At 38.7% G+C, this 14,301-nt stretch overlaps 1 protein-coding gene across 2 annotated transcripts in view; it reads left to right on the forward strand.

Moving 5' to 3' along the window:
- The first annotated feature begins 1,797 nt into the window (after positions 1 to 1,797).
- Positions 1,798 to 14,301, forward strand: part of LOC137183980 (uncharacterized) — a 29,931-nt gene continuing 17,427 nt past the window's right edge. The window contains exons 1-2 of one of the 2 annotated variants that reach the window (XM_067591243.1): positions 1,798 to 2,084; positions 10,210 to 11,347. In XM_067591243.1, the coding sequence (XP_067447344.1) occupies positions 1,945 to 2,084; positions 10,210 to 11,347 (1,278 nt within the window). In that variant the 5' untranslated portion in view covers positions 1,798 to 1,944. The remainder of the gene's footprint in view (positions 2,085 to 10,209; positions 11,348 to 14,301) is intronic. The other variant, XM_067591242.1, reaches the window with a different exon arrangement.

Below are 14,301 nucleotides of genomic sequence, written 5' to 3' on the forward strand. Positions count from 1 at the left end.
TATTTAGAAAGAGACAATAAAATTCAGTAAAATTCAATAATTCCATTTCATTACTTTATATTCATGTAAGCTAATAAATATTCAAATGTCAATTATATGCTATTCTGCATAAAAAATAAAGAAAAAAATATCGGTTATAATAATCACCCGCTTATAGTGATATTTGACCCGGTCAGACGTGATCACTATAAGCGGGTTCCACTGTACTTATATCTTTCTCCAGTTTCTTCATCGCCAACTGCAACTTCTCAATTTTTAACTTTCAATAATGCTTGTAAATCGGACGGACATCCTGTGAAAAAGAAAAGTTGCCTACACCATAATGTTAAACATGCATCTGATATTATCTATCCTGCTGATAATATAGCCACAGTTAGTGACCTGAATGTTCATTTATTAGCAAAACAACAACAACAACAAGCGCCGCTCCTCACTTTTCCAGCTATATTAATCCTACCTGTTTAAGGGGACCTAACTATTATCCCTCTGGTTATAAACTCGCCGCTCTGACCTCTAGACCATCACTAACCACCTATGCAGCCTTGTGTAATTTACAAATTTAATCTGTCAAAAATGTTTATGCCAAGCCATCTCCCTCGCCTTGTTAATTGTTGCAGAATTGCCCTTTTGAGTGATGACTCCTTTATATTCCTCATATAACTAGTTTCATCAGCAGGTTTGTTCCGTTGATGAGTAGGACCCATTCCAGTTTTACCTTCTTTTTCCGACACAGTGGCCTTCTTTTTGATAACCGACTGTTCTGGGCTGCTTATGTCCTCCGTGCACGCACACTGATTCCAAGCATCCCGCAGCATGGGAGGAGCTTTACTGGACTATACTGCTCCCTGCTGTATGGGAACCATACACACAAGTCCATACCGAGGGTTAGGTTCAACTCAGCTTCAGCTTCGACAAGTGCCACTTTGTTACTGCTTTATGTCGGTTTTGAATGGGCGAAAAGCACCTGGGGTACTGCTGTTGAATTTATATAATGATATATCCTAATTTCAGATGGACCCTATATTAAGAATTTTCACAGCATAATTTTGAGTTGCATATATTTACATTCTTTACGAAAACAAATGTCTTTTTTTTCACTATTTGTCCAAAGCACTATGGACGCTCTTAAACCTTATTATTGTAACCTAACACTACACACAGCCCCCAAAATGAGCCTAAACCTACATAATAGATTTGGTGCCAGTTTAGTTGATATTATTTTACACTGATGGCACATTTCTAACACAGTGTCAACAACTGAAAGTTTTTTAATTCAATTCAGTTCAATTCAATTCAATTCAATTCAATTCAATTCAATTCAATTCAATTCAATTCAAATGAATTAGACACTATAAGATTCATTGAGGCCATATAAACGTGTGCCATGAATCTGTTGCGAAGATAAAATCTGCAGTTTAGCATCAAAATCACTTCCTGCCTGGTGATTTTACTTTCAAAATAAAAACACACATTTAAAACTTGAATATTGCCAATTTGTGGATTTAGGGCCTAATAAAAACTAAACAACATATCATTGGGAACCCCATGTTTAAACGTGAATCAAGTGTGATACCTACTGTTTAATGGATTTAAAATGTAGTTGCAAGTGTCAGCAAGTCAATTAAAAAGAAGGCCGTTACTGAAGTCCTATGTTGTCCATGTGTTTTCAGGAAATTGACCACTTTTCTGATTATGCTGATTAATGTACACTGTCTTTGTAAAATTGAATTAATGTTATTTTACATAAGCAACAATACATATTTTATTTTGAATAAAAGGCAGTTGAGAAGACGCTGCTGCTGTTGCTGCTGCTGCTGCTACTTCTTTGGTATTGCCGTTGATTTCCAGTAACGGGACATCTCTCTAGTGCGGTCCTCCCTGTACAATGACTCTGTCCGGTGAATCTACAGTCTGAGATAGTAAATTAACTGCAGCACGAGTCTCATGTCATCGCTGGACTTGATGAAAAAAGAGTGTTTCACATCAGGGACCCTGTCCTCGGCTTCTCTCAAAAGAAGATTCATAAAGAAGAGAGTCGCTCCGGGGGCGCAGCAGGATGCGGACAGCGACTGTCGGCTGTGCAGGTGAGACACACAACACCCTCCCACAAAGTTATTAAAAGAACAATACTTAACTGGAAAATTCTGCAATTTCCAAAGAAATTGCGTGTGAGAGCTGCAAACTGCTAGTTGCTGATGATGATGCTGGCAGTTGCTACCAGTGGCTGGCGCTGATGCTGACTTTGTTTCTGCTCTGGTAGGATTTTTTTAAAATCTTGTCGCACCACCTACAGGTGAAATTGTGACAAATGTTACAATCTTGATCAGCATCCACATCTGTGCAACTCTGCTGAATTTAGTCATCAGGGAATATTATATTTAAGAAATATGGAACTTGATAAGTAGTGTGGTGATGTTTCACTAATGGCCACAGGGTGGAGCCATTGGTGCCATGTTTCAATGTGTCATGCCCATTGACACAGAGAACTTGTCTACGAAGTTTTATTTCACTTAAGACAACAGAACTGTAGAAATATCTTGTTATAATATTACAGTAGCGCCCCCTGTGGTTAAAATTGTGTTAAATTTTACACAATGGTGCAGTGTCCTTCTCTGTATGGGGATGTACAATTTGACATTGAAACGAAGTTGATACAACAAATCATGTAGGACTAGTTAGTCAACAAAAAACGGCGAAACAATAATAATAATAACTAGAAAATTCTGCAATTTCTAAAGAAATTGTGTGTGAGAGCTGCAAACTGCCAGATGCAGCCACTGCCACTGCCGGTTGCTGCCACTGCTGTTATGGCTACTGTCGCTGCGAATTTCTGCTTCAGCAGCAATTATTCAAAATTTTGTAGCGCCACCTACAGGTGAAATTGTATCAAATACCACACACTTATTCAGCATCCCCATCTGTACAATTTTGCTGAATTTGGTCACCATGGAGTGTTTAAGAGATATGGAACTTAATAAGTAATATGGTGGTGTTTCACTAATGGCCACAAGGTGGGGCTATTGGCACCATGTTTCACTATGTCGTGCACATTGACATGGAGAACTTGTGTACCAAGTTTCATTTCACTGAAGACAACGGAACTGTAGAAATATTATGTTATAATATTATAGAAGCGCCCCCTGTGGGTAGAATTGTATCAAGTTTTACATAATTTTGCACTGTCATTATATGTACAAGATTCTCAAATTTGGTGTTGATCCAAATACATTATGGCTCATTAAATGCATCAGGCCACACCTTCAAAAGTTTGGTAACCAATTACAGACAAACAGTAAGTGATACCAAAAATTAACATAAAAGCTCAGCTAAATATGGCATGTACCAAGTTTCATTAAGATTGGATGAAAAATGTGCCAAAAGAAGCAAAAAATGCATTTATGAAATGGTTCATGAATTATAAGCCAAAACGTAAAACACATAATAACTGACCACATAGTGGCGTTATAGGTCCCATTTTACGATATGTGAAGCAGTTCCACATGGGTCCCCTATCAATCAAGTTTGAACACTTTAGCACTTTTAGTTTTTGAGATATGAGCTTTCAAACATTGCTCCCATTGACTTTCCATTATAAATTTTGATGCTTTAAAAAATTATATAAAATCACTAAGTTGATATGAGAAATTGTGTAGGACTAGTTAGATGCCAAAAAACAAAGAAATAATAATAATAATAATAATAATAATAACTAGAAAATGCAATTTCTGTAGAAATTGCGTGTGATTGCTGAAAGCTTATTTAGATTGCATTACTGGAAGCTGAATTCTATTGAAAAATCTACCAAGAGCAAAATCAGCCATGGGTGGAATTAAACCTACACCCTCATGTACGTGAATCAGACATGCTATGCACTGAGCTAACATGTCACAATAATGCCAGGCCAGATTTTGGTATTTAGAATTTCAATAGCATGATATATATGGGTTGTAATTTTTCAGGCAGAAAGTTTTCTTGACTATTATGTGCATGTCTCTGTACATGCCAGTATCTGATGTTGTTTTTGTATGCATTGTGTTTTTGTATTTCTGAGATGAAGACAATTTTGAATTGTAAATTGCCATCTTGGATTTGGTTGTCATTTTTGGATCGATTTTTGAAGCCAGAAGTGACCATATTTGGATGACAGGGTGACGCTGACCGTAGCATTAGCTACTAGCGTGGTTAGCACGGTGCATTTACAATCTATGGTTACAGTGATAATGCTAATGCTATTGCTAATTTTCGCTAGTGAAAAAAAGGCCTAAAACCATTAAAACAAAATGTGCTCACTGGAAAAACTGATCATCTGATTCATTGGTGGGTCTTCTATTACAACCAAACACTGAACAAGACTTTTTTTAGGCAACCAAAATGTTACGATTAACTTTAGTCCATTGAAAACACACTGTGAAATAGCAGCAGCTACGCCTATACGCTATGGTTACATTACGTAAGCAACGTTGTCATCATGGTAGCGAACTCTCAGTCACAACATAGCCACACCCTAAAGCATATGCTGCTTTATCATCTATTTTATCCTAAACCATAATTTGCAAAATGAATATCATGCTGCATTGAAGAAGACTTTAAAGTAGCGATTGAGACCATAAACTCATTAGGAAACAGTTTACTGAGGTAATAAATCAAGTGAGAAGTAGGGTCATTTTCTTATAGACTTCCATACAATTGGACTTCTTTATGCAGCCAGTGGAGTCGCCCCCTGATGGCCATTTGACAGAATGCAGGTTTTTGGCACTTCCGCATTGGCTTCATTTTTCAGCCCTGGAGGTTGCTGCTTGGTTGATAATCAATCACATTCAAATCAGTGAAGCCCCATCCATTACAACAAAATGTATTTTGGGTTATCCAATGTTGCAACCCTCATTTGGACAAAATGTAAGCATTTCAATTTTCCACAGTTAACCTAACCCATCCATCCATCCATCTCTATACCTGCTTATGTTGGGTGAGAGGCAGGGCACACCTGGAAGGGTTGCCAGTCTATACAGTACATATTAAATAAATAAATATATTAAAAAAATATTCCTTAGCTCACTAATTAACCTAAAGTACATGATGTCGGACTGTGGGAGGAAAGCATAACAATGCGAGGAAACTCACAGAAAGGCCCTGGCTGGCCAGCAGATGCATACCCAGGATGGTCTTACTTTGAGGCAACAATGCTTACCACTGAGCTACCTTTTTTTAGCCTAGTCAAGTTGGCTATTACAACAAAACCACAGTATATTTTCTGACTGATACACCTCACATCCCACATCTACTAAATTTTTGGTTAATAAAACTTAAATGTTATATTTGATTAATCAAATGGATATCAAAACGAAAAAACAATTACTGTATTTTCTCCAATAATGGTGCGGTTGCCATGAACAAACACAGGCTGTGGCGAAAGACAAGGGTGGATAAGCTCCTGGTGCCAGTCAAATAATATGCATGCCAACTAAGCATAATGTACGTTTCTGTTGTTTTAATTTAATACATTCAACAATTTAATCATACTATTTCCAACACTTTGTTGTTGTGGATTACTCATCTTTAGTGTTTTTGCCCTTATTCAGTCACTGCGGGTGTATGCGTGTTAATGTCACAGCCAAACTGTATGTTGTAGTAACACAAAAGTGACACAAGGTATTGTTAAATTTACAGTTTTTTTTGTTGGTTTGCCTATCTAAAACTTAATTTCAACAAGAGGATACTGAGACACAAGGAGGGAAGAACATATGAAAAACATATGTGAGAGAAAGAAAGAGTGGTAAGTGCATTTATTGTATCAACAGTCCTTTGAGGGTAGACAGTTACCAGACTTTAAAAAAAAAAAAAAAAAAAAAAACAGGTTAGCATTTCCACTATGTTCCAAATAGCCACCGCGCCTTTGAGAGCATACAGAATTTTCAAATAACTCAAGTGGTACAATATTTGAATGCTCAGGAAAGCAAAAACATTGAAGAGGTAACACATAACATTTAATTTTTTTGAGACAAATATAAATGGACACTCAATTACTACATTTCCCATTTAAAGTATTAATCAGAATGTTGAATGATTAATTCACTATTTAGCAATAGCAATTATTTTTTGCCTTTAACTGTCCTTCACATTAAGTGTAACTGAACTAACTTAATAAGTAATAAAGTAACTTAATTAAGTGCAACTTAAGTGTTACTTGTGTAACTTTAAGTACTGTGCTTCACATTAAGTGCAGCCTTTCCCTGCTTCAATAAGGAATCAATAAAATAGATAAAATAATTTGTTTGCAAGCATTTGTCTTGGATCTAAGCATTGCATGTTTCTAACAGGGGGGTATTGCACAGGTGTCTTGTTAACAAGCTTGAGCAGGAGTGTAATGATCAATCAATCACTCAATCAATTTTTATGTATATAGCGCTGGGCAGGGCAGAATAACAACAAGGAAAGTTTTAGGAAAGTTTTACAGTCCGTTTTTATCTCAAGCACCTGCCTATCTGAGATCTTCTTCTGACTTTTCAGTCTGCTGAGCGCTGCCTCTGCTGCAAATCCAATGTCCACCTTAGAAGCACCCTTGTGTTCACTCTCTTGATCAAAAGGCACCTGAACGTCTGCTGAGGTAGCCTCTTTCATTGTCTTCTCTTTGATGAAACAGTACATGAGTCCTGCAGACAGAATAAAGTGGAAGACAAAAAATATTTGGTGATTGCTGACTAGGTTATCATAGGTCATTATAACATAATTCCAGTAATGTTGTTACTTGAGAAAGTGAGAAAATTAAACTATTAAAGGCCCAATCCGTAATCTGAGTTTACTGGCTCCTTCCATAACTATCCTAACCGCAAATATTTGTTTATGATTATTTTTTCATGGGATAAAATACCTTGAACATATTGATACAATATGTGACTGAAAATACGTGATAGCTTAAACTGATTTTTCAATGTGCATTGTTTAACACTGGAGCAAAATTGGATATTATTGCCAAAGACCTTTCAAGATTCAAGATTCAAGACTCAAGATGCCTATTGCCACTCTGGTTATACAAGTACAATCATGTGAAATACTAGAAGAAGAGACAAAGTAAACCAACTGTAGCCATGAAAGTCATGGACAGACCTACACTTTCTCTATGATGTGTATTCAACAGACGACGGGTGGAAGAAGCTGTTGTTGGTTCATTAGTTCGTCAGAAAACAATGACATCCTCAACACAACACACACACACACACACACACACACACACACACACACAGTGGCCAGTGAGTGTATATTTCAATATGAAATAATAGAATGGATACATAATTACCTTTGATGAGCCTGTACATGTCCTCACTCATGAATGGTAGCATAGGCTTATCAGTTTGGTATTGGACAACGAAGGGGGTGACTTGCTTGGCTATGCTCTGGAATATTGATGTTCTCACTGGAAAAAGTGGATCTGCACAGGCTTTCTTGACCTCCTGGAAAGATCTGGTCTTTGGCTCTGGTAATTCTCTCTTTCAGACTTTATCGATGTACTTAATCACGTGAGGGCACAGCATCAGTCCTCTCTCACAAACTTTCACATTTTCAACCCATCGGTGCTGGCAAAATTTAAGCATGGGTATGTTGCAACCTGTGACTTTTGTGAAGTCTTCTCTGCGCACAGGGCTGTTTTTAAATAGTCAATACAGCATGGAGCGTGTATGGTCTACCTCCCATCTGCTTGCCCTGCATTATGGAGAGTGTGCAGTCTGCAAGACCCGATGTTCAGCAGAGATTTATTGACTTGGACAAGCTCGGATTGTGGTAAATCAAAAACACACCAATTTACATTAGGTCCATCCATTGATAGCTGCACAAGGCTCTTCATTCCAGTTTCAGAGAGTATATTTTGCATCCGCTCCATGATGTCCTGAGCAGTTGCGTGTCCTAGAAACTCTGAGCCCACATACCAGGTTTTCATCTGGCCCCCATCCCAAATCCGGACGTGCAGGTCTATCTGTTTCAGTTGGAGAGCTTTGTTCAGGCTTTTGTCCAACATCATTACATAACCAGCCTGCCTGGACACCTCTCTGACAACAAGCGATTTGAAGTAGGGTGCAATTCCAAATGTGGCGAGGTAGGCACACTTTATTTCCCTGCAACTAAATTTGGTGGCTTTGTGGATAAGTAAACTGCTAGCGCATGCTAAGTTCATTCGCACAGACACTCCCACCGCCAATTAGCTGCCAATGTGTATCACATGATACTAGGTGAAGTCTCAACACCCATGAAGTTTGTGACAGGCGACAGAATATAGTGTAACGCCTGCTGCAGGTCACTGTCACACGGCAGCTCGCTTATGTCACATAATGTGACAGGGGACAGAATAGAGTGTAACACCTGCTGCATAACATACATGTTTTGGGATTCTTATAAACACATTTTAAACAATAGCCAAAAACAGTGTATATTCAAAACTATTCCAAAACATTCTGTTAATTCCAAACTATTTCCAAGCCTGGAAAACAGTTGTTCTAATTTCACAACTTTTCCAGGAATTTCCTGAAAAATGCTGAAAATATGACCAAATACACTTATCAAACAAAGGGAATTAGAAATAATGGCCTGGTCCCTTTTGCAGTTGAGGTAATTAAAGGCCCTGGCCAATATTTGAGACTTCATAGTAATCTTTAACATCCCTCAGCTAGAAGGAACAGAGGTACAGTGCTCTAAACAGTATTGACTGCTTTTCCTCTAAATATAATTCAGCTAAATGAATACTGTTCTGTATTATTAACACACTGCCTTTAGAGTATCTAACAAGATGTGTAAGGTTAGAAGATAATATGAACTTGTTATTCACATTAAAAAATCAAATGTCCTTAAATGCACCAGTCCTTTAACTACATCTTTTTTAAACCTTTAAATTACATAAACATTTATAATGTAATTCCCTTAATTCAGATGCTAACAAATAATGTAACTGTGAAAAAATATATAGGCAATTAAATGCTCACTGGGATGGAATACCTACCTCTGATAAGTTTCAAAGCTCTGTGAATTGATTCTGAGACCACACTGAAACAAACTAAAACCAATGGCTAACTGGAAGGTATGAAACCAATAAAATGTCAGCCGAAATATAAATAGTGAATATAAATTATGCACCGTTTGTAGTGACAGACTTCAACATAAAAAACACAATAGTCATTTAATTATATTGACAAGATTAGTTACACGGTCATATGAAAATTGGAGTTATCCTGCTTTTGAATTAATTTATGATGTGCAAACCTCTGAATGAACTCTTTCTGGTACTGCACATTGAAGACATAGTAGCGGCCAAACAGGAGAGCTAATGCTGATGAAAAATCTGACAGGTGACAGTGATTTGTCAGTGACAGTATTATTAAAGGTGAAGATAATACTAAGAGGTGTTTATAGTTTTTTAATAAAATAAACATTTATGATGTTAATTAGCGAAACTTGCTATATTAATCATGTAATATTGCTAACTCTTTCCTCTATTTTAAGCCACAACCTGCTCTGTTTAACTCTGTGTTTGTTAAACTCTAACCCTTTACCCAGATACACTTGTATAGGCGGCACACAGTTAAAATTTCTCTTGAAATATGTCTTCGAGGTTTTATGAGACCTAAATAATCCCTCATTATACAACCTCAGAAGATTGCTCTTATTTAAACCAACTATGATGATATCAATATCAGTTACTGACATATTTAAAAAAAAAAAAAAACAGTACAAATTTATTGTCATAACTTTGTTTAGGTTGTCGACAAGTTTTAAAATGAAGATAATTCATTCAAAATCAGTACTGATACTAAGCTTTATTAATATTGGTTGAAAAAATATACTTTAATACATAATAATGAATAGTGCCAATTTGTGTATTGATTAATTTCTCAAGCCTATACCTCTGAGAACACATACATGTTTTGTTTGTACTATACTGTTGACAGTATGCTTCAAAAATGCATTTTTTGGTCTGAAACCTGCCTCACCCTCCACACACAATTTCCAAGTTGGCATTAGGGGGCTGCATCTGACATTTTTTGTAACTTTATGAAATCAACAATTTGATAAGTAAACCCATTTCATGCAGCAATTGGCCAAGTGAAGATGAGAATGTATGCATGTTTTGGATTGTATGCATGCCTTTACAAAGTATCTCTTTTGAGGCATAGTGAGCTTTTAAGCTGCCTTCAGTAATTCACCAGTTGCATTCCTCTGTTCCAGGTGTTCCATATTCTCCCTGTCTGGCAGTAGTCGCACTGTTCGCCGGATTCTGACAGCCTGCCTCCTCTCTTTCCTGGCTCTGCTCGCCTCTGTATCTGTTGACCTCAGCTCTAACTTTGACTTGCTGCACACTACAGAAGCTGCTTACAACGAGCTGACTTCATGCAGGACGATAGCTATTCTGCAACTTGTCAGCAAGCTTCAAAAGATGAGACGTTTATTTAGCAAAGACATGGGCAACGAGACATTCGAGGCAAGTTTTTCCGAGGTTGTGTTTCCCGTGTTTGGTCTCTGTGGTGAGATGGTGGGTCATAGTAATGGCCATGGGCTCCCTTGCAGTGTTGAGTTGGCTGAACTTTGCCAGGAGATGAGGAGGAGTGTTCAAGGATTTCTAAATTCTTCATTGGGTACAAACAGCACAAGTCAAAATGGTACTTCTGCTTTCTCCCTGGCCATTGGAAGACTTCTTGACGTCTGGGGTTCAGTAGAAGATACTTTAATTAAAGTCAAATTTAATTCAAACTGGAGAGATGTACTATCTGCAAGACTTCTACTAACATTCATAGAGCTCAACCACCAGTTTATGGACTTCCCCCACATGGCAACTCACACCAGTTTTCAGTACAAGTGGACTTCTGTACTAAGCTACCTCTCCTTTGCTAGGGTCATGGCAGAACGACTGAATGACTGCTGGTTAGAGAACATAGACCTCAAGCTAAACTCAAGCCAGCATGTAAAACATTATTCTATTTTTGACACAAGTATGTGGCAGATCTCTGGAGCAGGAGCAGAATTGTCTGGGTCTCACAGTGGAATTCAAGCTCTGACAAACACTCAGCAGTGCTTGCTTGATCGTGCAGTGCCGGCTCTCAGGTTGGCATCTCGATCAGTGTCTTCTGGCCTCAGTATGAGAATCTGCCTCCTGGCCATAGCCTGCCTCATCTACCCGGTGGTCATGTTCTCCTTCAAGCAGATGACCGAGTGGATACAGAACTATGCCCAGAGCTTGAAGGAGAGGACTGAGGACCTCAAGCACCAGAGGCAGCTAGCTGAAGATCTGCTGCACCAAATGCTGCCCAAGTCAGTCGCCAAGCAGCTCCGCCAACAGAAACATGTCGAAGCCGAGAGCTATGAAAAGGTTGGTGCAATAGCAGAGAGTGCTTTAATTTATGCTTCTCTCATTGTGGTTTAGTGTATCACTGTGTGTATCTTTAATTTTTAGTTTTAATAGTTATTCAAAAGACAACAACACTGTTTTGCTGATTCGTCACCTTCCTCCTGCCAGGCTTTACCAACTTTTATGTAAACAGTGTCACAGCTCTTGTCAATCAGATGTAATTGTCTTTTTAATAACACTCAGGGAGTGTTTTCCAGACTGAGTAGGTTTTTTTTGTTTTTGTTTTTTTTTTCTTTTTTAATTGGGTTGCTAGCTGTAGCATTTTTGTGTTACTTTGTTATAGATTGTGATATTGTTAATAGTTGTGGGGAAAGTCCCACATAGAGAAGACGACTACATGGGGAAAAAAGTCCCTAAGGCAATCACACTGGCTACACATTACATGCTGAGGTGGCCCAAATCTTTTTTTTCCCCTTCAGGTGACTCAGACCTGAATTTTTCACATAAGTGTGAACAAACAAAAATCAGATTTTTTCATATCAGATCTGGACCACTTGCATATGTGGTCCTAGATCTGGAACCTATTGTTTTTGTAGACAATAGGTTCCAGATCTTTTGTTGTATTGTTTTTGTAGAGATTATTAGGGCCCGAGCACTGAAGTGCAAGGGGCCCAACGGTCTCTGGCACTGAAGGTGCGAGGAACCTATTGTTTTTGAAGGGATTATAAGGGCCCGAGCATGAATGTGCCAGGGTGTAAAATTAGTGATGTATAATTAGTGGGTGTTCTCTAGCGCCACATAGTGGACACAGAAAGTGATAGTTATCTCCTTAATGCAATATCCAACATTCATGAAAATGTACATCCATGTCAGTTGCCCTCTGGTAAATGTATTGCTGCATTGATGTTTCTCTTATGTAGTATCGTCTGCGGGCAACAGGAAATGAAGCCTCAATGACACCTAGATCATCAAGTGTATATACAATTTCCAGTATGTCATTTCCAGTGCCGCATACTGCACACAAGAAATAATATTTTACCCATTCACACAGTGTTGGATAATCCTAAAAATTCAGAGCCGTGTCAAAAGACCTCCAGTACTGATACCATGGCTGCTGCTCACTCCAACGCATGCAAGGTGCGAGGGCCCATTCATCACTGCTTGCAACTTTAATTATTAGGGCCTGAGCACCAAACGGTGTGAGGAACCTAGTGTTTTTGAAGGGCTTATTAGGGCCCAAGCATGAAAATGCCAGGGGCCCAATGGTCACTAGTTGGAGAGTGGCAGCGGCTTGCGCTCCCAGCCCTAACTAACTAAAAGAGGCAGCAGACCTCCCCTCCTGACACTGGAACTCACTAACCCCCCATCGTACCTGGCTTCCTTGCCGGCAGCCCTAAACAGCTGTGAACAACACCCTCCCTCTCCTGGAGTGAATGCAGCCACACCACACAGCAGCATGCTCCCCAGACCTACACACAATGCCTGGCTCCTCTCTTCCCTTTTGTCCCAGAGTCCAGCAGGCTGTGCAATCAGTCACACCTGACGTTCAATCACACCCGATACTCATTACTTCGTTACTTGTCAGTCCAATGAAGGTAAGTCCACCACTTCACATCACAGTATTTTAACGAACTCCTCCTAGAGATTTAAGCCACTGACTTCAAATTTGGTCAGTGTCATCTAAAGAACTTTGTGATGCAAAGTGATCAAAATCTTGAGTTTTCACTGAATGCCCTTGCTGTGGTAATCCGGTGAATTTCGATGTGACGCCATGAAACAGGAAGGTGTAACTCAAAAGTAAATCGTTCAATCTGGCCCAAATTTTGTCATGCTTGATGAGGGTCCTCACCTGAAGACATCTATGTGTCAATATTGAATCATAGTAATAGCACCACCTACTGGCAACAGGAAGTTATAGGCCCCATAGTTTTACTAAAGACATGCTCAACATGCGCAAAGGTGCGAGGGCCTGATCATTACTGCTTACAGCTTTAATTATTAGGGCCCGAGCACCAAAGTGCGAAGGCCCTCTTGTTCCTGAAGGAATTATTATTATTACGGCTCAAGCACCGAAGTGCAAAGGCCCTCTTGTTCCAGAAGGGATTCTTTTTAGGGCCCGAGCCCAAAGGGCAAAGGCCCTATTGTATTTTGTGTGATTGTTTGTTTGTTTCTTTCTTTATTATTACGCCACTTAAACCCTAAATTTGACCCCTAAACATGCTCAAAAACTCACCAAATTTGGCAGGCACATCAGGTTTGGTGAAAAATTTGATAGAATGTAAAAATTAACCCCCGAAGTTTTGCCCAAAACATGTTTGAGAGATTAAATAGGAAGTTATTGTACCTCAGCTTTACGTTGTCCAAACTGTAGTCTTATGTAGTATTGCCTACGTACAACAGTTATGTGTATCTGCCCACTCAATTGTGACATTATTTTATGCATATGATATCGATTTTGTATCTTTACAGATACCATACAGATACCCCCCATTCAATTTAAGGCATAACTGATTTGAGAAAAGGCACAAGAGCCAATCTGGGTGTATAAACGGTTGGTTTGCGCTGCTTTCTTGAGTTGGCAGTTACATTGAATACACAATAGTAAAGCTACTGAAGACCAGCAAAATCACCGTTTGTTTTCATTTATTCTTTCAGGTGGATAAATGTCACCTAAGCAGCTTCAGATTTTGTCAGTTGTCTACCCTTAATGGTTAATTTGTTGTATGGTCTGTATTGTGCTTCGTTGTGTTGTTTGGTTGAACTGTAACGTAAGGTAGCTGAATATGAGTGGATGCATCCATCACTATGCTGGCATAGTTCATCAGGGATTAAAGCTGTTATTACTGTAATTTTGACAATCTAACCTGTGACAACACATTAGCTAAGGTTGTAAGGACTGTAACTGTTGGTAGCTGTATAATTTTATGGGTTATTGTTTGTGGGACAATTGAGCTAAGCTAAATAAAGCTAACGTC

This window comes from Thunnus thynnus, chromosome 6 (genome assembly GCF_963924715.1).
Source record: "Thunnus thynnus chromosome 6, fThuThy2.1, whole genome shotgun sequence".
In the NCBI taxonomy this organism is placed as follows: Eukaryota; Metazoa; Chordata; class Actinopteri; order Scombriformes; family Scombridae; genus Thunnus; species Thunnus thynnus.